Source organism: Colius striatus, chromosome 4, assembly GCF_028858725.1.
Source record: "Colius striatus isolate bColStr4 chromosome 4, bColStr4.1.hap1, whole genome shotgun sequence".
NCBI lineage: Eukaryota > Metazoa > Chordata > Aves > Coliiformes > Coliidae > Colius > Colius striatus.
The window spans coordinates 80,553,791-80,578,450 of record NC_084762.1 but is presented as its reverse complement, the minus strand read 5'-3'; the positions used below and the strand labels follow the sequence as shown (position 1 = coordinate 80,578,450).

The following is a 24,660-nucleotide window of genomic DNA, read 5'->3' as shown; positions in this document are numbered from 1 at the left end:
CTGGAGAATCAAGAAGTACTCTGAGCAAAACATGTATTATGCCATCTTATCCCAGAAAATATAAACCGAATGCCAAGCGTGCCTGATAGTTGTGTAACAATGGGGGAAATGAAGAGGGGATAAAAAGAAGGGAATATACCATTGAACAGTACAAGGTTTGGGCTCCTGTTCCTTATACAGAAGTCAAATTAGACTCATCAATTTAATCTGTGTGAAGGTTCACATACTACACGTATTGTAAATTCAAATGGTTTTATTATGAATCATACAATGAAATACTCTACTAGGCAATTTAAAATAAAATCTAGGAATTGCAATTTTTTTTTGTGTTATAAGAAATTTTTAGCCCTGAAAGAATGAGGCAAAATGCTGAAAATTACATTAGAGTATTATGAACATTTAAACTTCAAAGGAAAAAAAAAAATCCAAGTATATTACTTTTAAATTTTCTTTCTTATTAGCAACACCAGGTTTGGGGGATTTTTTCATGGGGCGCATTTTTTAGGATAAGTAGAGGAGAAATGGAGAGCAGAGGAGTTTGGGAAGTAAGTTGTTTTGGGTTTTTTTTCAGTACAGTATTAGCTGAAACAACATTTGTTCTTCTTGCTTGCCTTACTTGTTTTTGCAACGAGTTCTTTGTCATGTGTCACAGATTCTTCATCAACTGGTCTCAGAGGATCTTCCATTACCACATTATTTGCTGAATCACAGTGCCTATTTTCCAGAGTTAATTAGGAAAAATAGTAACAAATGACATATGGTTGATTCTTTTTCCCAGACTCTCTGTAGAAAAAATGTCTCTTTATGACTTTCATAGTGTAAATAAAATATATCTCGTAGGACATTTGAATGTATTTGCACTGCCTGCCTGCCTGCCTTTAACCCAAACATTAGTCTCTTTGGGATTCCTCTGAGATCAATGGGAGAGAAAGAATAGAAGGAAATCCAGACAGTCAGATTCCAACAATAAATTCTTAATGTTAATAAGTTAACTTGTTAATTTTCTCATAAGAAGGCTATATACAACATCCACAAGCATTCATGGTTATAACAGATTTATATTTAGAATATTTATATTCTTTTTATTTGTATTATTGTGTATTTTAAAAGATTTTTTAAATATATAATGTTGTAATGTTAATTTACATTATGTTTAACTTTAACCAAATAAAAACTGAGAGGTAACAGAATTTTATAGATTTTAACAACATGTAGTTAATCATATTTTTTGAAAGAAATTTTATAATGTAAATGATAGATAATCTCTTTGATACACTGTTCTAGCCTTTTTTGTAACGTTTTATTTGTGTACAGTTCAACCTATAGAAATACAATACTGCAGTTTTCCCCAATATAATGATAAAAAGAAATAATAAAGGAAAAAGTTCATCAATTTTTGTTTTAAATAAGCAGGCGTTTTTAAAGTTGTCTGCCATATTTACTGACCACTTTTTTCTTTGTGCTATTTATTTATTTACTTTGAAAAATCTAGCTGGTCATTGTGGTATTCCAGATCTTATAGTCAATGGTCAAGTAATTGGAGAAAATTATGGATATAGAGACACAGTTGTATACCAGTGCAGTCCTGGTTTTCGATTGATTGGTTCTTCTGTACGAATATGTCAACAGGATCACAACTGGTCTGGCCAGCTTCCATCCTGTGTGCGTAAGTAAGCATGGCAACACACAGATTTACGTTACAGGAATGTTTGTCAGACAAGATGCGGAGTAACTTTGCAATATAGTATTGATTAAAAAAAATAAAATTAAGCAGGTCCTCAAAATTATGTGGTCACCTAAAATCTGTGATTCAGCTATCAAATGAGGTTTAGTATTGTTACTTAAAGGTTCTATTGCATCTTTTTCCTACTAAGTACCCGTCATTTATATCTAAACATTAAACTTCTTAGGGGAGGTACACACTCGGGTAATTGAAAAAGGCTTTGGCACTAGGAAGTATTTAATGTATGTTTACTTTGACTATGGTAGTTAAATAAATATATACTCTTGAATTACACCATCGGCATTGATAAATATAATGTTTGCTTTAACAAACTTACACTTTTTTTTTTCTCCTCCTCATAGAGGAGGCATTTTTATATTCTCATAATGGAGTTCCTTTTGTGTGAAAAGTGTGTGAATATATCACACGTAATGACATTAAGCAATAACAGAAAAGGCTATATTCCATTTAGGAAAATTTGATTCTCAAGAATTATTACTATCAGTAGTTTGAGTTCAGTAATATAAAAGTATTGAAATTGTATCAGTACACCTCCAAATATTCTATTTCTATGAATGAATTCTATCTGAATGATAAATCATAATACTTAATGTTAACTCATTACCCATGTAAGTAACTGTTAAGGCAATAAAATTAGAAACTGCTAATCAAGAAATTCTGAATTAAAATATTAATATAAATATTAGAACCGACAAAAGAATATTTAGTATGTGCTAACAACAGAGAAAATTGACATTTTTTCTTCCTCTAAGCAAACAGGAGATAGCTGTTTGAATATAGGACAATGTGCAGATATAAACAGCTGCTACCTCTTAATTTTGTGGTAGATATTTAGGAATAGTTCCACTTCAGATAAAAGGTTCAAATGCATTTTTGAGAAATAGTACCATATTTCTTTATTTATTTAACTTTAGATATTTTAATTGAATTTTTGAGATTATGTGTTTAAATATAGTTTTGTTAAAATATATAAGAAAGTATTTTTACATTTATACATTTTTAAAATTAGGTTGAGAAAAGTAATTTTCCTCATTTTTTTGCATGTGATTTTTTTGGCACAGAAAAGAAACTTTACCTTCTGTAATCATTCTTTTTATAAAAACAAGAAAAAGTATCACAATATCCATAGTATTTCATATATCAAGTCATAAATTTACAACTTCACTAAGTACTTAGCCTTGAAGTTAAAACAGTGAGTCAATACAAACATGTATTTCTAAGAAATAATACCTGATGAATACACTGAAATATTTCTGTTTCAAACTCTATATAATGAAAATAAATGCTCATTTTTCTTCTGATTCTTCAGAAAACTTTTTTTTTAATTTACCTTGATTACTGCATGGCACATTCTGTTCAGTAGATTTAAATAATTAAGCAAGTGTTTGAACATTACTGAAATATATCTTAATTCTTATTCAATTCAGTGTGAAATGTGAATCTTTCATAGACAGCACTTGATATCATAGTATCAAAACTTTATCATACTATTATATAATGATTATAATTATTATTCTATCATAAGTTGTAACAAGTAAACAAGTAATAGGTAAACAAGTGATAACAGCATGCTCTATTTGCTTTTTGTTTCTTTACATTGTGCTATGCCAGCCGTTAGCTGTGGTCACCCTGGTAGTCCGATTTATGGAAGAACAAGTGGAAACGGTTTCAACTTCAATGATATTGTGACATTCTCATGTAATATTGGGTACGTTATGCAAGGACCAACCAAAGCACAGTGTCAGGCTAATAGACAGTGGAGTCACCCACCTCCAATATGCAAAGGTAAGCATATGAGATTTACAGACTTGAAACTTACTTGGAAAACTAAGGTTAAAAAACAGACTGAAGCTAAAAGGACACTGCAAGACAAAATTATGCCTCTTACCAACCGGCATTGAATTATTCAATCACGATACTATGATTCTATGATTTTTCAGTTAGATGTCTCTGTTTCACATTCAGGTGGCCAGGTATAACTGTTGCAGAGAAGCTTTATTATGTGTACTAACTTTTTTTTAAAATGATTTCTACAAATTCCTTAAGCAAAATTATACAGGGATAAGTAAGAATTTAAATCCTGAAGTAATGTTCTCTTCATTTTTAGAAAAGATAGTTCTAATATGTGCATAAAATCCTTATACTTTTTGCCTTGTACATATCTATTATTTGAATTTTCATAAAATTTTTATTCTCTTTTGTTAGCATGATCCATTTGGGTTAGTTTTCAACACTTCTGGATATTATATTTAAAATTCTTTCAATTCAGATAATAATGTGAAATTAATTCCGTTTGAGTTTTTATTAAGCACTTTTAGAAAAAAATTATCACCATTCCCTTTTTAAAGTCTGTTGTTACCTGCTTTATAAGTGTTTTCTTTATTCTTGTTCAGAAAAAAGGTACTTTCAGCTGCACATATAAGGAAATTGTATTGATAGTTATTCAGTGTCTTCCCAGCAGCTTCTATGTATTTCTATCTATATACAACTTTAGTCATGTTATATATTTATAGTAATTTTATTTATTTTTCTTCAAATAGATGTTCTCCACTCTGATCACTTTGCTTTAAGCAATGTTGCCAAGTAGTCTATAAAACTTGGAGAATTAAAAAAAAATACCATACTAAACAGGTACTGTTAATACACAGTACCTCATAAATCTAATTTTCAGTCTGGTTATTATAAATCACCTTGGTGTTGTGGCACTACAGAGTAATGTTCCAGACTGCCTGATATGTTACTGACCTGTAGAGATCACTAAATACTCTTCAAAATGTTACACAATCATGATATCTTCTACTAGTTTTAGGACAGACTTTAAAAATCTCATCTTCTTTTAGAACATTATTAGTCATGTCTGTAATATGCAGTGAAAAAAATTCTAATTAATATGATTTTGTTCTATGCACTCCTGAATTTGCCTTTAACATAATATCATAGACTGGTAAAACAGAGTTGTAGATTGGTAGAGGTTGGAAAGGACCTATAGAGATCATTTAGTCCATCTCCCCTGTTAAAGCAGCTATTTTAAATATAAAATCAGAGTATATAAAATCAGGATATCAACACACTGGAATTTTCTCATGCAAAGGATAGGAAACCATTTAAAGGCAACTTTAGTAGACTATATATGTATGATTCTCAAGTATGTGCTTTTTGTCTTTACAGTGGTCAATTGTTCTGATCCTGGAATTCCTGCAAATTCTATAAGAGAAAGTAAAATTGAACATGGAAATTTCACGTATGGCACAGTGGTATTTTATGACTGTAATCCTGGATACTTTTTATTTGGCTCTTCAGTTTTAGTTTGTCAACCAAATGGCCAATGGGACAAACCTCTACCCGAGTGCATTAGTAAGTAGATAATGTGTGTGCTTCTACAAAGAATGTGGACTAGACTAGGTATTATTTTATACACCATTTCCATCAGTATCATAACAGCAGTTAGAAACTTGTTTGTATACGTTTGTGTGTGTGTGTAGTAATGATGAAAGTTCTCAGTTACAACTGAAGTAACACAGTTATATTGTTATTGTATATAGCAAATACCACAGAAACACTGGGAAGGGCAATAACTGAAACAAACGTCTCTGAGTAGTTCAGCACAGTGATCTATTATAGCAGGGATGGAAGGTCAAAACATATCCATTTGAATTGCCAATACGTGTCTTCCATTAGTCACAAAGCTATAATCACACTGAAAATTAAAAACTATAGTATGCAATTATTGACTTATGTCACTGTAGTACTTTCTGGACTTTTTTGGGACAACAGCAAGATCAGTCTATCTATGAAGACATTAAACAAATTGTAATGGAATTGTAGAGCACCAAAAGTGTCCTCAACTTACCATACTACCATATGTACCTGAACATCATAGATATATGCAACTTATCCACTAAAGACAAGCGATCAATACAAGGAGACTGGCTTTAATCGAAACAACTTTCTAACCGTGATGTCAATATGGTTACAGATGTTTCATAGGTTTTTAATTGGCTGGCAGACCAAATTTGCAAAGTTCTCTGTAATTCTAGGACAAAGATTTTGCTTTAGGATCAAAATTTCTGGAAAAAGCTGGAAGCTATATTTTCTCAAGATTAAGCTAATGGTTCTAGTTCAGGAATCATAGACCGATATTTGCAATCCTGGAGATATTAGTTCTCAGTGTTATTTTTATTAGTCTTCCTTAATTACGTTTTCTCAAGTTCTGCAAATGTTTCAAAATCATTATTGTTATTGAAACCTTTAGTTCTGGAAGTTGTCACTGTCTTTGAAGGCGTGAATAGCTTGATTGCAAGTCGCAGTTAAATTTATGACAGTCTAACAAGTTACCATTGCCATTTCAGAAAGGTAAACATTATAATAACGTATCTCGAAAGAGGAAGAAATTCTTAAGATAAAAATGCAAAGATTACTTCTTTCTGCTTTTGTTTTATATCTCAGTCTTCTTTCAGAATATTCACAAGTAATTTAATAATAGTTTTTACTCTTTTAGCTGACTTTTGGAAATGAGTCTTATATCTGTACTTCTGAAAGGGCATCCTCAGCTTTGTGTCATTTATATATAGAGGTCAATGAATTCTAACCTAGGCACTATTCATGATTTTTGCGATTATAAAAGTTAACAAAACTTACTCTGATGCAATTACTGAATATATTTTATATGAGCCTCTCAGCTCCTAGAATGTTTAGAAAGTTTTTTCCCTTTGGAGATTTGCAGGGCAGTCATTTAGTAGTCTGAGCATTTTTTTCACTATAAGAGCAATGGAAAAGAAATACAAATCTTGCTGGATATTTTTCCTTGGCCCAAGCTGGATTTTTTTTTTTTTTCTTTGACCTATATGGATTTCAATCTGTCTGTGACTAATTTTGAAAAATATATATCCTTTTTGAAATATTGGTAGAGTAATAGAGACACGGTAGCAAAGGAAAAGTTATTCACCTGTTAAGGGACTCAGTTCCTTTGAAATGTGTTGTGGCTAGTCTTGTAGCTACTAAAAATCCTGAAAACAGCAGAATTCAGTGTTGGCCTTGATCATAATGCACCCACTTCGAATTAAAGATTTTCTGAGGCATACACTACTTATACACATGTTGCTAGTAGAATAAATTTGAAATATACTTAAAATGGAAGGTATATTTGGACAATATAGCTCAAATAATTCCAGTGACTTTATCAGGGTGGGATTTTTTTAATGCAAAGTATTTTCAGTTTATTTCTGATGGACATGCTACAATTTGTTGTTTTCAAGCTACTGAGATGTGAGTATACGCAATCCATACCTTTCAAGATTGAAACTCAAAGACTGTAGATTAATTTTTTATGGGTGTATGTGCCATGTTCTCAGTAATTCTATTGCAGCACCTTATCCTGTCATTTCTTCCCTCATGATATGATCTATACAACCATACCCAGCTGTGACAAAGAATTATAAGAATTTTTGACAACTATACAGATAGAAGAAACTTCAAGTGTACTTTTTAACTCAGTACTGAAGAATTAGGGTATAGTATTTGTAAATTTAATCAAGCATTACACTAATAATGCTTTAACTTTACTGATATGTCATCATATTTTGCCAGAAGAGGATGTGAATTTATATTTCTTTTTGGTTTTTTGAGAATGTTAGATATCTCATCTATAAACAGAATTAAGTGAGTGTTTTGTTTATTGGGATTTTTCAGGGAAAAATAAATAGCCATTAAATTGTAACACTGGCAGAAGAATTATTAATATGTTTGAGATTTTTGTTAATGGAAGTGAGGTTTTGGTATGACAGAAATTGATTGATGATTGTCCATAATAATGAGTATAATTTAACCTGACATTTTTACGCATTCTGAAGATTAATAATATTATTCTCTTTTATTTTTCTTCTTCCTGTATTATTTGTTATTTAAATTTGAATCGAAGCTTAATGTAAATTTAAACAGCTCTAAAAAGTTACTGTGCAGATATGTGATGTTACAGGACTACATCAACTGACAGACGTTTAAGGATGCTTTCTTGGTCTCCAAGTGTAAACAATCAAGAAAGGAAGTCAAGAGACCAGCACAGATAATTCAAAAGCTTCTGATCAGACTGAAAGGCAAGAAGGAAATGCACAGGCAGCAACAAGTACCCTTGGAAAATTATAGGGACACTGCCTGGTTGTGTAGACGTAGAGTCAGGAAAACCAGGGCATGGATGTACCTGAACTTGGCAATTGATGCAAAGGGTAATAAGGATTTCCACAGTTATGTCAGCCAAAAAGGGAAAGTGAAAGAAAGTGTACACCCTTGATGAGCAAGACTGTTAAACTGGAAACAATGGGCAGTGAGAAGGCTGAAGTACTCAACAACTTTGCCTCAGTCTTCATTCATTAAAATTTTTTTATTATATTGAGCTAGTCAAGATAGCTTCTCTGTTCTTTATATAACTTTCCAGTAGATAGAAGGTTAATGAATTACTTCAGTGGCGTTATATTGAGTTTAGGTCAGGTTTCTATCATTTAGCCTGTTTTTTTTTTCTTTAAACATAATGATTTTGACCATTTACAGAAAGAGCCACTCATCATAACCTTCTGTATAAGAGGCAACTAAAGGACAAAAGATTACACTAAATTTTCCCATTTACTTTCCTGAAGTTCTGTATGTTGTGAGATTTAAGCCACTTAGGTGTATGTAAGCTAAATGTTGGATATCTTTATGTACAATCTGTAAGTAGAAATAATAAAAATATCAAGACAATACTAAAATATGTTCACAGCATGGACGTAAATAGCAGCTATTGCTAAAAATTTACTCAATACACAAGTGATAGGGAGTTTATGTTGATTTCTAAGATTTGATTCTATAGAAATTCTCTGTGCAATTGTTATCAATGGATGTTTCCTAGGAATATGTTAAAAATCTGTAAACCATTATTTTACTTATGCAATACCATGTTTTAAGTAACTAAAAGCTCAAATATGAAATTAGTATCTTAGCCTTAAGATTCATAGCAAAATTCAGCAAAAAAAATCTCATTAACCTAATAGATGTCATTACCAATGATTTGGGATCAGTGGATGAGAGATGAATGTCTGCATATTCTCCCTCTCATCAGTGACTTTGGCAGATACTGTCTTCCTCTGTTTTTGTCTTTGAAGAGTACATGCACAACTGTGTATTTGTGTGATCAACTTAGTGAATGAGTGCCTTTGGACATTAACACCTGTATCTCAAATACCTTTTTGACATCTCCAAACATTTGTTTCATAGTTTTTGTTCTGTAATATATTTTGCATTTTTAATCACATGTTGTGCCCCCCTCTCCCAAAGCATAAAAATTTCAAAGTTTTTGTGTGACGTTTTGAAAATGAGAACTACAAACTGTTTGATCAGTGATAATAACTGTTTTTTATCTCCAATAATTATGCATTGTAGTGATTGACTGTGGCCATCCTGGCATTCCTCCTAACGCGATCCTGTCTGGAGATAAATATACATTTGGGTCTACTGTTCATTATAGCTGCACAGGTAGACGATCGCTGTTAGGACAGTCGTCTCGTACATGTCAGTTAAATGGACACTGGAGTGGATCCCTTCCTCATTGCTCAGGTAATATTTCTGAATAAAGGAAAGTGCTTTGAGGTTGTTTTGAATTTGTTATTTTGTCAGAAGACCATTTTAAAATCTGGAAAAATCATGCATAAGACTGAATTATTACCTCAATCAAAGTGAAAAAAGTAAAACCAAAATAAGTATAAGTTCCAGCTTCATCCCATTACCCCTTGTCCTGTTGCTAGATACAATAGAAAAAAAGGGATACCCCAACCTCCTGACACCCACTTTTCTCATTGACATTTAATACAAGCAGGAAATTGTATGTTCAATAGACTGTTACAGGAACCAGTTTGTTTTGAAAATATTTTTAATGTCACTGCTGTAAAAAGATGATGGATTAATTTATTTTATAAACTTTAAAAATCTCTACTGACTTGATGACTCCTCAGGTACGTCTTAATTGCTTAAAACATCCATATTTATAATAAGGCCAAGTGAGATCCACATCATTTCAAGATAGGGTGCTCAGTTTTTGAGGGAACACCATCTAATCCTTGTAAAAGATTTACCCTGTACAGAGTTATGTTTTCTGAACAACTTAACACTTAGGAATAGTCTGTTTCACAATTTCAGTTTGATTCACTTTAATAGCAGTGATAAAATGAAAAACATAAATCCAAGTCACACAGTAATTTGGGATTTGGCTAAATCCCCTTTCTTACCTTAGAGCATTGTCCTTGTTTGGGCTAGGATAGGGTTAACTTAGATGAGGAAGTAGGAAGGGGCACAACATGGGCAACTGACCCAGACTGGCCAACAGATATTCAATACCATACTGACGTCATGCCTAGTACATATAGGCAGGGAGCTAGTAGGGGGCAGCGCTGAAAGCTCGGCTGCCGGTGGGGAGCGGTTGTGTCGGATCCTGGGTGGTGAGCACCATTCCTTTTGTATATCCCCTGATTTACTGTTAAAACTGTTTTTTCCTGAACTTGTTTCTTCTTACTGTTGTTCTATTAAACCATTCTTATTTCAACCTACGCGGGTTTTTCCCCTTTTTCTCTGGTTCCCCTCCCTGCTCCGCCAGGAGCGGGAGGAATGAGCGAGCACCCTCATGGCTTTTTGTCCCCAGCTGGACAAAACCACAACAAGCATGTAAACAACAGATTGTGATAGAGATTAATCATATTATCACTTTTAATACTCAGTAAATACTAGAGAAAGGTTCTTTTTTGCCAGCCTCATGTTTCCATTTCAGAGTTTAAAAAAATCAGTGGGATTTTGTACTGTATTCAAAGGCAAAAAGCAGGAAGAAAACAAGTGACATATTTTTAAGGAAGTTGCAACTATGCCAAAGCAAGAGGTGAAAAATAACCTAATATGTAAATAGACAGTACCACTATACCAATTTCACATTAAAAATCCAATGTTCTTTACAGCATTAGTAAATTGTAGAATTGTCAAATAATTTGAATAAAAAAATCACCTCATCCAATCCTCCAGCCATGACAGGAACATTATTCGATAGAACATAGACTCATAAAATAGTTTGGATTGGAAGGGACCCCAAAAGATCATCTAGTCCAACTGCATTTCAATGAGCAGGGACATCTTCAAATAGATCAGTTTACACAGAGCCCTGTGTCAACCTGATTTTCAACACTTCCAACAATGCAGCATCCACGACTTCTCTGGCCAACATGTTCCAGTATCTCATAGCCCTAATTTTAAAATATGTCTTACGTCCAATTTAAACCAAAAATCTTTCAGTTCAAAACCATTGCTTTGTCTTGTCAATATAGACCTCGGCAAAAAGTCTCTCCCCATCTTTTTTATATATTATAAATATAATGAAAGTCTACAGTAAGATCTCCCAGGAACCTTCTCCAGGCTGAACATCTCCAAGTCTCTCAAACTTTTTGCATAGGAGAGGTGCTCTATCCATCTGATCATTTTTGTGACCTCTCTCTGGACCCATTCTAACAGGTCCATACATTTCTTATACTGGGAACATCAGAACTGGATAGAGTACTCCAGGTGGGATCTCACTTCTTTTTTTCCTTCCTGCCTTCATCTCTGTAGTGACTCCAGGTATAAATTGATTATTTCAGCTACAGCTTCAGAACATGCATTCTTTTTACAGTCCATATCACAGGAATTATTAATGATTATACAGATATTAAAATAATGATTCTTGGTTAAAATCTTGCACTTAATTTCAAAGGATTGGAAGAAGTTTTCAGTATCTGAAGCTTCCACTGCAAACTTTTAGGAAGCGATTGCAGAAAAAGATAATCTAAATGTTTCTATCTTATTCTAGGAACTAGAAAATGTGAACACCTAATTTAATCCCTTATCATTCCATCAATAACATCAGAGGGAAAATTGTCACAATGGGAACAGTGATCAAGCTCTTATAACCTTTGCACTTTAGAGCTATGCACCAAAAATTAAAGCTTAATGTAAAATAATATTAATAAACAATGATGGGAATTAAGGAAGGTACTTGAAAATTAGGGTTTTTTTCTGAGGAAGATTTTTGTATCCACAGATAGGAAACTATTCAAATTTAATGAACTTTTCTGAGTACATGAAGAATTTTTTTTTACATTGATTCAAATGCTAAACATAGCGAATCAAATTGTGACAGGATAAAAACTTATTTTCTTTAGCTGTACTGTAGCAGACTACAATTCTAGCTTGGCACACCTTTCGGACTTTATTTTCAAAATGTATATCTGCAATGCAGAGTCATTTTAAACTAATTAGCAGTTTATCATTACAATATTTCCATGTTTTGTATGTAAAATACATGAAAATATTAGCTTTCATTATTACCTTTGTTAATTTGATTTCTTCATTTTAATGCATATTAAAGCCTAAAACTGCATTTTGGTTGGTTATCATAGTAAGAAATAAGAGAGACTGTTTGAGAAACAAAAGTTAGAGAATACTTGTGTTTCTGATATCTGGTAAACAATTTGAACAGAAATGCTAGGTCAGTGAACATAAGGTAACAATCTTTTAACACATTATCCCTAAGAGTTTACTTTTTGTTACATGGCTCTTGATGTTTCACATCCCAGAGCTTGAAGGAGTTGTCCTTTTCCGTTTATATCTCTTAGTATTCAGAAACACAGTTTACAGTGATCACATGCATATGAGCTGGAGTTAGACATTAACAGCAACTTAGAATTGCCTCTAAGTGCAGCAATGATTGTGTACTTACTGAATTGATCTTAATGCTCTCCTTTTCATTAAGATTAAATGCTAACTGAGAATTTCATATTCACATATGGGTGAAGGATGGCTCATAACTGACTGTGAAAATCACTTAGCTGAATCTCTGCATGAGGCAATAAAAATATGTTATGTTATTATATATTATATGACATCATTGATTATATCACTGTCACTTCCTGATGTGATTACTCATTTAGAAAACTTATTTCTGTAACCTTCAATCAAAAGAGCTAGTGGTTAACCTCTCTAAGATTAAAGGTGTAATAATTCACAGTAATAATTACACATTAGGAAAGAACACATGATTTCATTTACAAGAGGAATATGTATTTTTTTTACTTGGCATAGGAAAAAAAAATCCATAATAAACTTATTTTGGGCATAATACCAAGCAACTTGCCAAAAAATTAACTGTTATTTTAGAGACTTTACAAGTATGGAATAATTAATAGGCTCTGTCTCAAAATTCTTCAGAGTATAAATAAATTATACTGGAAAATGTAAGATATGTATTTCCCCCAAAATATTTTCATCTAGGAGATGCTGAAATTATTGTTAAAATAAGTATCAGACTTTTCAAGCTAGACAGATGTTACGTCATCCAAGTAGCTTTAATGTTCAGTATTCTGAAAGCTTATAAAATACTTTTACTTAGGATAAGTTGGAACTATTTACAAGTTCTTTATAAAGAGGGCTAGCAGGCTGATTTACTGATCTGTGTCACACAATGAAATGGATAAACAGAGTAGCTTAAACTTTTGAGTCTATAATTTTGAACAGTCATCTAGCTTTCACACTTACTTGAATTCATTTGCTGTTTCTGAAAGCATTAAAATACAGATGACCGTGTACTTTCTGTACAAACATACTATAAAAGTTCACAATGTAATACTCATTACCACATTAGTTTATTTGATAATTCTCAAATAAACGATGTCCATATAATCTTAGTTAAGTAATGATAAAATTGTTTCCTCAGTTCAACAGAGTGGTTCACTATTAGTCAGCTTTGACAGGTGCTCCAGTAAAGGATTGGATAGGTAATATGAGCTGCCAGGTTTGTTCTCTTTCGCATTTCGAAGCAAAGTTCTGCCCTTTTCTTTGACTCTCCAGATGTGCCTTCAGACTGAGGCTCCATAGCTGCATTCTCTTCCCACAAGTCTATAGGAATTGTGCAGATAATCTCCTATGAGATGCTTAATTACATTATTTTTCAATACTTTTGTGGGGAAAGAAAGAAGCATGGCCTAAATGAAGAAATAAACAGTAGTATGATCTACAAACTGGCACATGACCTAACTTTGTAAGTGAAGCTTCTTGGACGTATGATCTGCCTGTACACTGTAATTCTCAAAGCAAAGTAAGCTAGTTCTACTTTACTTCCTTTCACTATTCACTTCTGTATCTGTTTTTGTTAGCAAAGAAATGTGTCCAACCAGTTACTCAAATGGTGTATTTATACACATATAATGCCAATTAATGCAAGGGAAGCTCTGTTTTTCACCTACTTGTACAACTACAGTGTCTTTCTTCCCATAGAACTTTAGATAGTGAGTTTGTCACTTTTAGTGTTCTAGGTACTTGAAGCAAATTTTTTTTACTACTTCTATGTAAGAACTTCTTTTATTATTGCTAATTAAAGTTAGATAAGTACCAGAACAGTATGGTGATTCTACAGAAAGCCTTCTTAATGTAATTTGTAAAAGTCTTTTAATATAATTGTCACTAATGTGAACCTATAACGTGATGTTCAATAGTTGAATTAAATTTTTCTATCTGATGCTCAAAATATTTCTGTATTTGTGTAACTAGGTATAAAATAAAACAGATAATTCTGATGATACCATAAAAATAGTAAATATTTTATTAACACTTTTACAGAACCTTGATTTTCCTCTGAATTCTGTGTTTTAAATGAAAAATTACCAATGTTTTTTTTTTCCTTTTGTTCCTCTATTCTTGTTTGATGATTCGCTTACCAAAAATTTAAGAAAATCTAAGGGGAATCTGGAGATAATTATAATTCTGTTTGTATTTATATAAAATAAGTGAATAGAAATTATTTGAGAACCAAGTAATTTTGTAATTACAGTGACTCACACACATTGACTTTTTTTTTCTAAATAATGCATAGAAACGTGTCTTTTAAATGCAGTATCACAATAATATCTCATATTTTTTCTAATCTTGGCACTATAACTTCTAGGTGATACAGCTGGTTCCTGTGGTGATCCAGGTATCCCAGGCCATGGGTCTAGAGAAGAAAGCAATTTTAAAATTAAAAGCACAGTACATTTCAGCTGTGATACTGGATATATCCTCCATGGCTCAGAAGAACGGACATGTATGGCCAATGGAAGTTGGACAGGAAGACAACCAGAGTGCAAAGGTAAATCACAGAAGATCCACTCTACTTCTAAACCAATTTTTAATTTTTTCTTAAACTATTTTTAAGCATGCTATTCAGAAAATCAATTTTGCATTTCAATTTTTTTGTTGTTATTGTAATACTCTTGATTTTGGACAGACTCTTATTTTTTTCAAGTAGGTTGTTACACCATAACAATGGCTTTGCATCAGGTAACCAAGATGAAATCTGTTCTTGGTGTCCATGGTGTTTGTTTTAAAGGTTTTAAGAACTGTATTGTATACTGAACTGTTGATTTCTTCACATTCCTCTGTCACCATGTGTTATCCACCACAAAAAAAAAACTAGTCAGAAAAAGAAATAGATAAGGCCTCATGGACTCAGTTTTTACTGCAAGAATTTTTCCTTTAAAAATCTCCCCATCACCTGATTTTTAATTATAACCATTATAAATCTGAATTTTAGAGGAAATAACTGAATTTTAGGAAATTGTGTCAGTATTTCATTATCGATTGGATTAAAATATGGATTAACGCATGTATTTACTAATACTATTTATATTACCTATTAAATAAAAGTTTGACCCTATTCTGTAATTTGAATTAGGTAGGGAATATACTTTGATGATACTCTAAAGGCATACATACTATAGATTCAAATTAAGTCTACGATGATAGTTATAGATCAGGCATTTTCTTATAATTTGCATTTTGTCCTTGCAGCTAAATTAGCATTCATGTAATGCAGATTTAATAGTTAAATTATTAGGCTTTATTTCCCCTATGTATAAAAGATAAAAAGATTAAAAAAAAAAAAAAGATAAAAAGAAGCAATTCATGTTTCGTATACAACATATCAGTGGATGATGAAACTTACAGGTTTAAGGACAATAGTACCACAGCAACACTGCTAGTGGCAGGATTGTCCTAAAACATTACTATTTCAAAAGTACTCTATACTACTTTTTAAAAATATTTAATATTTTTCTTTATAGCTGTGCAGTGTGGCAATCCAGGAACAACTGCTAATGGAAAAGTATTTCGTATTGATGGAACTACCTTCTCTAATTCAGTAATTTATTCGTGTGTGGAAGGATACATACTTTCTGGATCATCTGTAAGACAATGCACTGCCAATGGAACATGGTCTGGGTCCTTGCCAAACTGCACAAGTAAGACACATTTCTAATGAATAGTCTTTATTTTTCTGTTCTCTAAAACACAATAAAGTAAAAGATAGCAATTGGATGCAAATAAATTAAATCTTCATCTTTTTCTTGCAATGCTTCATACATAGCTTTGTACCTGAAATAGTTTTTAAAAAGTTGTTATGAGAAGATGAAGAATATAGTTTTCTTAAACAAAGATATAGTACGGTAAAACATCGAGACTGCTCTTACAGGTTAAAGGAGTTGTAAGGTAACATAATCTAGCTACTTTAGTATTATACTATTTTATAATATAGTATATACTATATTATATAGTATACTATTTATAATATATACTATTTTTTCCTAGTATGTATTTTTAATTTTGTTTATATTTTGCAATATATCATATTCAGTCTTTATTCATTTAATTGCTTTTCTTCATTGTGAAAACTTACCAGTAAAATATTTTGATCTTCCAGAGGGCAGTGAATAAAAACCTTGAAATGAATGTTTGAAAATTCTTTTTGCAGTGACTCTGAGGTCAAAGCTGTTGTCTTCTCTCACATAATGTCTAGTGTTTGGCCTCTTCATTAACCTTGTACTTACTTTGGTTACTCAGATGACAGAAACTATTTCAGCTTCTCTCATATTCATAATAAGCATTTATACATCATCAGCAGAAGGAAGACGAGGGGGATTGTGAATCCACTGCTAAACACAGAGGGTGCCCTGGTAACTGAGGATGCAGAGAACGCCAAAGTACTGAATGTCTTCCTGGCTTCAGTCTTTATGGCCAAGGCCGGCCCTCGAGAAGCCCAGTCTAGCAAGGATAGCAGAGGACTTGCCCTGGGTGGAAGAGGAAGAGTTTAAAGACTTGTTGGCCAATCTTAAGACTCATAAGTCAATGGGTCCTGATGGGATGTATCCTAGAGTGCTGAGGGAGCCGGCTGACATGATTGCTAAACCTCTCTCCATCATTTTTGAACAATCATGGAGGACAGGTGAGGTGTCTGAGGACTGGAGAAAGGCCAGTGTCACTCTAGTCTTCAAAAAGGGCAGGAAGGACAACCCAGGAAACTACAGACTGGTCAGTCTGACCTCATTTCCTGGTATGGTGATATAACAACTCATCCTGAATGTTGTCACTAAACATATGAAGGAAAATGTGGTTATCAGAGGGAGTCAAAAAGGATTCACCAAGGGGAAATCCTGTCTGACAAACCTGATAGCCTTCTATGAGTGCAAAACCTGCTGGCTAGGTGAAGGGAGAGCAGCGGATGTCATCTACCTTGACTTCAGCAAGGCTTTTGACACTGTCTCCCATAACATCCTCATCAGAAAGCTCAGGCAGTGTGGATCGGATGAGTGGACAGTGAAGTGGATCGAGACCTGGCTGAATGTCAGAGCCCAGAGGGTGGTGATCAATGGCACAGAGTCGAGTTGGAGGCCTGTGGCCAGTGGAGTTCCACAGGGATTGGTTCTGGGGCCACTCTTGTTCAACATCTTCATCAACGACCTGGATGAGGGGACAGAGTGTACCCTCAACGAGTTCACTGATGACACCAAACTGGGAGGACTGACTGATTCCCCAGAAGGCTGTGCTGCCATTCAGCGGCATTCGAGTGGCTTGAGAGCTGGGCAGAGAGGAACCTCATGAGGTTCAACCGGGACAAGTGCAGAGTCCTGCATCTGGGAAGGAACAACTCCATGCACCAGTACAGGCTGGGGGTCGAACTGCTGAAGAGCAGCTCTGCAGAGAGAGACCTGGGAATCCTGATTGATAACAAACTAAATATGAGACAGCAATGTGCCCTCGTGGCCAAGAAGGCCAATGGCATTCTGGGATGCATCAAGAAGAGTGTGGCCAGTAGGTCAAGGGAGGATCTTCTCCCCCTCTAGTCTTCCCTGGTGAGGCCTCATCTGGAGTACTGTGTCCATTTCTGGGCTCCCCAGCTCCAGAAGGACAGAGAACTTCTGGAGAGAGTCCAGCGCAGGGCCACCAAGATCATCAGGGGACTGGAACATCTTTCATATGAGGAAAGGCTGCGGGAACTGGGGCTGTTTAGTCTGGAGAAGAGGAGACTAAGGGGAGATCTTATTAACATTTATAAATATCTAAAGGGTGGGTGTCAGGAGGTTGGGACATCCCTTTTTTCTATAGTAGCTAGCAACAGGACAAGGGGTAATGGAATGAAGCTGGAACACAAAAAGTTCCACTTAAATATAAGAAAAAACTATTTCACTGTGAGAGTGATGGAGCAGTGGAACAGGCTGCCCAGAGGGGTTGTGGAGTCTCCTTCCTTGGAAGTCTTCAAGATCCGCCTGGATATGTTCCTATGTGACCTGATCTAGGTGGACCTGATACTGCAGGGGGATTGGACTAGATGATCTCTAAAGGTCCCTTCCAACAGTACCATTCTATGTTTCTATGATTTTGCAACAGTTTATTCTCAAGCCCATCAGTTCCTTCTTTATTTCTTGTCCTAGTTCATCTTTTAGCTACAATTATGAAATATTTATGCTTATGTGACACATGAATGCTTATTAGAGGTATGGCAAACATTTTGAACTTATACCCTAATTTTCAAAGATTTGGCTACTTTACACAATTATAGCAACCCAAATAGAGATCAAAAATAAGAAAATATCTCCTTCTTTTGTGGTTTTTAAATCAATTTTTAATAGCAAGCATTTGAATAGCAGACTTTGGAGGCAGCGAAACTGTAAGAGATCCCACTATTTTTTATGTATTTATTATTTTCGAAGATACAATGAGAACCAGATTAATTGTTCCAAGGATAAAGGTGTTTTGTGATGGGAACTACATCTATATTTAAGAGTGACATTTAGGTGAAATAAATGCTATAACAGCCTTCTCAAAAAAACTGCTCAGGTAGAAAAAGGATTTTGGATAGAAATGTAGAAAAAAATATTCTTAATTTAATTCTTATACAAGTATTTTAACTTTGCTATGCATGTATTAACATTCCTAATACAGCATTCTGTTGTTATTATGATTGTACATCTAGAAAGTATATTTCCTTATATATTTATTCCAGTAATAATATTTAGGGGATTTTAGTTTTATATGTATCCCGCAGAGCGGTCAGAACATGAAAAGAACAATTGAAATCTTACCAAGAAAGGTACAAATTCCGAGAATCCCAGTCTGATGCTTTTCTGCCTTTTTGATTATTGTTTGGCATTCATCTGGCTAACTGTATTGGAGATCAGTGACCCCTTGATGTGCAATGGTGTTCTGGTCAGGATCACTACAACAATTTAAGCTGGCTTATGCCTAACACAATGACTTAACTGGAGATGGTCCAGCTTTGGGTCATTGGATGTACTGTTTGAGCAGGAAATTTTGATAAGATGACCTCCAGAGATCCCTTCTAGCCTCACCATTCTGTGGTTCTCTGATTGTCTGAATCTGTGAGCTTCAGAAAATACCACCGAGCCTGCTAAGTAGCTACCACATGTCTCTTACAGAATCACGGAATGGTAGGAGCTGGAAGGAGCCTTTAGAGATCATCTAGTCCAGCCCCCCTGCAAAAGCAGGTCTACTCAGATCAGGTTGCACAGCAATGCATCCAGGCAGGTTTTGAAAACCTCCAGAGAAGGAGACTCCACATCCTCCCTGGGCAGCCTGTGCCAGGGCTCCCTCACCCTCACAGTAAAATAGTTTTTCCTTATGTTTGAATGGAATTTTTTGTTTTCCAGCTTCATCCCATTAACCTTTGTCCTGTCACTAGATACAACAAAAAAAGGGATGCCCCAACCTTCTGGCATCCACCATTTAGATATTTGTAAATATTAACTAGATCCCTCCTCAGTCTCCTCTTTTCTAGACTAAACAGATCCGTATAACAGATCTATATCAGTAGCAGGAAAGGATATAATCATTACAGTAGTAATAACAATGGAAGAAGAAAAATGTTTCTGTTAATGACCAAAAGAAAGTAATGGAGATTGTAAGGAACGGTTAAAAAAAAAATGAGAACATGGTTATAGTTGGATTTAAATAAACAAAAAAAATAGTTCTCCAACAGTACAGAATAAATTGATAATTTGTGGAACTGTTTGATCATAAATGTTGAATGGTGTTTTGTACATTCTTAAATTCGTACAGCAATGATTTGAAATATTCTTCATACAGGAAATCTAAAGAGATGAAATAAGGATTAGGGAAAAAAGATAAAGGCAAGAGCATTATGTTGTAAATCACTCAAAAGGAAAGTATACTTTAAAAATATCAAGGATGATTTTAGTTGAATTTGCAACCTTGAGGAGAGTAAATGGAATATGTAAAATAGTTAGAGGTAAAACACATAGAGTATTTGAATATAGTCCTATAACTAAAAGAAACAATTCTGTATTTCACAGCCTTATATTTTTGGAGAATGAGAAAGAGAACTCTATGACTTTTTACTCGTTTGTGTCAAAAAAAAAACAAACCCAAAACATTTTACTAGGTAAAATAAAATAAACTGATCTCAAATTTTCTTTGTCACTACACTAACTACCTTTACACTAACACAGATAACCCTGTGGTATGTTTTATTAGTCTCTTCTGTATTTATAGACTGTGTGGGCAATTATTTTCTTTTAAAGATTGGATACATGTAGCTTAATTAGTATTTCGTCACTCAGACTGTGATAAACCGTAGATTATGCATACTACATATCATAAAAATACTGTAAAGAGATTGTCAAGTTTACTATAAGATAAGCTATAAAACACATGGATGCTGTAATTTATATTAACTAGATTTTTTCCATGATGTTTGTATTCTTTTCTGAAAACAACAGTTTATTATCATTACCACGAGGGTTCTCAAGGTTTCTAATTGAAAGTGTTCCAGAAACTGATGTATTCAATCAACTGCATTTGAGAGAAACTTGCCTAGTTTAATATTATTCTCAGATTATAACAATATAACTCTTATTGACTCTTTATGAATATTTAATCTCATCAGGAGATTAAAATTTCTCCTGACATTAGAAGTAAATAAGAGGTTTGATAACCACTCTCACTTGTTACAGTAATATAGGACTAATTTTGGCATAAACCATGGCCCATGTTTAGGGATTTTCACATAGTAACCATGTGAGCATTTACAAAGCAAGAGCTTTTTGCAGACATGTATCTTAAATTTTCCAGACTCTGTTTCCTTTCAGTATATGTGCATGGAAAGGTAATTAAACAATAGATAAATGCTTCCTTAATAGTGAAACTATGAACTGATAGGAAAGTTTGAGGGTAGCAAAGGACTGTAGTGATATGTGGATTATCAATTGGTTTATTTTTTTCATTTTATATTCTTGAAATTTTACTGATTATATTTCCATAGTCTATTACTTCTATTGTTGAACAGACATTGATGGTCTCGAACTATAACACTACTCCACATGTTGTGTTTGGCAGCTAACTCAGATGATATATATTTTTATCTTCCTGTGATGGAGATTAGATTTATGATACGTTTTTCCATCTCATTTTTTCACCAATAAATTCTTAGTTTTGCCTTCATATATGAATAAATCACATTTAGGTGTAAAATATGTTCCTCAACTATGTATTTGCAGTTATCAGTTGTGGAGATCCAGGAGTCCCAGCCAATGGCATGAGATACGGTGATGATTATGTTGTTGGACAAAATGTTACTTATATGTGCCAACCTGGTTATACAATGGAATCAAATAGCTCCTTAATTCGCACTTGTACTAGCAATGGCACATGGAGTGGAGTAATCCCAACATGCAAAGGTACAACATTTATTTTAATTTTCAACTGTTTCTTTTATGACATTTACATCCACTGTTTATTGTAATTAGTCAGGTATTTTCACAGAAATCAAAACTTACTGTTTGTATGAATATACTGAATTTATATTTGGCTGCAGAAACAGTGATTTCATCCTTTGCTTCTTTTCTTTTTTATTTTTCATACCAGCACAAAATGTTGAACAATTTTTTGTATATTTATCAAATATTTTATTATTTTGCTGCTAAGCTGAATTAGTAAATATAAAATAATAATTTTGGTTGGTTGGTTTGTTATAGGTAGCATGTCATACCAGAAGTGACCTTATATATATCCCAGTTTTTACAAAAGGTCCACTAAAGCACATGATAGACATCTTTGGGAAAGGTCTGCATATATACAACTGAACTTAGTCAAAGTCAAATTGTTCTAGTTTACCCTATGCAGATTCTTCTCTGATTCCTCTTTTATTAGACTTGGACCTTTCAGCATCAGTGCGCTTTATTCATATACTTCACAAAAAGACCAATTCCTTCTAACAAATTCCCTAATAAATATTTTTCTGCTTCCATGTTAATTTCTCTGCTGTGAAAACTGAAAGAAGTAATATCAAGATTTTCCTTTTCTCTCTTTTATTAATTTCATTCATGGTTTTCTGTTTTATTGGAACGTTTTTATGTTCTCTGTTGAAATTTAAAAGGCAAAAAATCTGAATGTTACTGAAAGACCACCTTTCTGTGTAATCGAAACAATATTCTCTGGGAAACTCACTAAAACGTCTATCTAAAGTATTTTTTCTAACTCTTTCGTATACCACAGCTGTAGAGGAGCATTTTGATGTTTTCTTTCTGGTTCTCATTAAGTATGTCTAATCTCAGTTTTTTTTTAAAAATTATTTGACCAAGTCTGTACTTACTTTATTCTCATCCACATTCCTTCTGTTTTGCTTTCAAGGACAGTTACATACCTGCTCAGCAGAACTTATTTTCCTTCCTTAAATTTATTCATCAAAACATATCAAATAATATTCAAATTTCCATCACATTCGCAATTCCTTTCTTTGCTGAGTACAATTCAGCAATATTTTACAAAGTCTAGTTTAGTTATAATTCATCTTTAATAATGTAAATTTTTTAAGATATTTTCCCAACATATTCCAGATGTCAACCTTGTTGTTGGGTGTTGTTTTGTTTTGCTTTTTTCACTCCAAAAATTCTGATACTGCACCTATTTTCATGCTACTTCTTCTCTCTCCTCATTATTGACTGATATCAACTCAGAAGTTAAAGCATAGATTTTTTAACAGAACTAGTTATGAAGCTCTTGGAGAATGTAGACTGACTCTTGCTGCTTGTAATACTCATTTTTACTCACTTTTATGCAAATAGAGATACACAAGCTACCATGTATTTTACTGGAATGATTGTTTGGTGGTTTTTATTTTAAATTATCAATCAGAGCAAGAGAAAGTCTAAAAATTAAGGCTTAAATTTATTTTAAGTTGTTGGCAAAAGGTTATTTGATAATAGTACTACTTCCATCCAGCATTCTCAAACATCAATAAATGATGCTGCAGAGCATCTTTGTGGTATATATAGTTGAGATTCTCTCACTGAAGAGTATAATTAGAGTGGAGAAATGGTACATGGTGAACCTTCTGCAGATCACATTCTAATTCATAGTACTGTGACTTCTTTTGAGCCTGTAAGATGACAATTGTCTAAACGTAAGTTTATGACTTAAGGTTATGACTCTAGAATTTAATTTCCTCGGTTTTTCTGAACTATGTGTCTGCTTTGTTTAGTCATCATCTCTTCCTATTTAAGCCAACTGTCACCATTAGATTAAATCATACTAGTTTAATTTGCTTGCTTTTTCTTTCACACAGTTTCTCTCAACATTTTTAATAATTTTTCTCTTTCTTATTAATTCTAGTTATTTTGGCCTAAATTTCCCCTTTTCTCTTTTAGAGTCTTTTTTTTTTTTCATTTAACTTTTTTATACACTTTTTCCTTCTGCTCTCAATTACCAATTATTTGTTACTACCTCATGATGCAGTGAATCTTCATCACTACACTTTTGTCTGTGTACTTTTTTTTCTACTGTCCTCATGTGGTGTTTTTTAGTACACTTTACAACAATTCAGTAGAAGATATTTCCTTTTTTTTTTTTTTTTTCTGGAAGACCTGGAAATGTGAAATTATACTGAGAGCAAAGACCTAAGCTGGTTAACAGAAAAAAAAAAAATCTTTTACTGTGACAACTAGAAATAATTGTACTTTATGTTGTAAACAGACAAATTCATTTTTTAGCCTACTACCAGACATACCTGTTGTATACTTAATTTTCTCTATACTGATTTTTAAATAGTCTTCCTATTTGATTTGGTACATCATCCTGTTTTATTTAAGACACTTCATCAATCAGTCACAGTCTCCTAAATGGAGGAAACCAGAAATACTAACTTTAGGAAATGTGGCAGTGAGGAAGATAGCATGTCCTGATTCTATTGTCCTCTAAAAAAGGTGAAATTAGCACATATGGTTCTTCTAGTAATTGTGTACACTAGGGATATTTACAGCAGCTGGGCCTAATTGTTTTGAATATTATTGCAGCTGTTACCTGCCCAACTCCTCCGCAGATCTCTAATGGGAGGTTGGAAGGAACAAACTTGGACTGGGGATTTAGCATCAGCTATATTTGCTCTCCAGGATATGAACTCTCTTTTCCTGCTGTTTTGACTTGCGTTGGAAATGGAACATGGAGTGGTGAAGTACCTCAGTGCTTGCGTATGTATTTACTTTATAGTCAAGTATTTCTTTATTCACCTATAAGGCTTTTTTTTCTTTTCCACCTGT

At 33.5% G+C, this 24,660-nt stretch overlaps 1 protein-coding gene across 3 annotated transcripts in view; it reads left to right on the top strand.

Moving 5' to 3' along the window:
• Positions 1-24,660, top strand: part of CSMD3 (CUB and Sushi multiple domains 3) — a 611,954-nt gene that overhangs the window by 557,053 nt on the left and 30,241 nt on the right. For all 3 annotated transcript variants that reach the window (XM_061994596.1, XM_061994595.1, XM_061994594.1), the window contains 8 exons: positions 1,493-1,666; positions 3,356-3,529; positions 4,913-5,098; positions 9,155-9,328; positions 14,724-14,906; positions 15,880-16,056; positions 21,625-21,804; positions 24,418-24,591. In XM_061994596.1, coding sequence (XP_061850580.1) covers positions 1,493-1,666; positions 3,356-3,529; positions 4,913-5,098; positions 9,155-9,328; positions 14,724-14,906; positions 15,880-16,056; positions 21,625-21,804; positions 24,418-24,591 — 1,422 coding nt within the window. The remainder of the gene's footprint in view (positions 1-1,492; positions 1,667-3,355; positions 3,530-4,912; positions 5,099-9,154; positions 9,329-14,723; positions 14,907-15,879; positions 16,057-21,624; positions 21,805-24,417; positions 24,592-24,660) is intronic.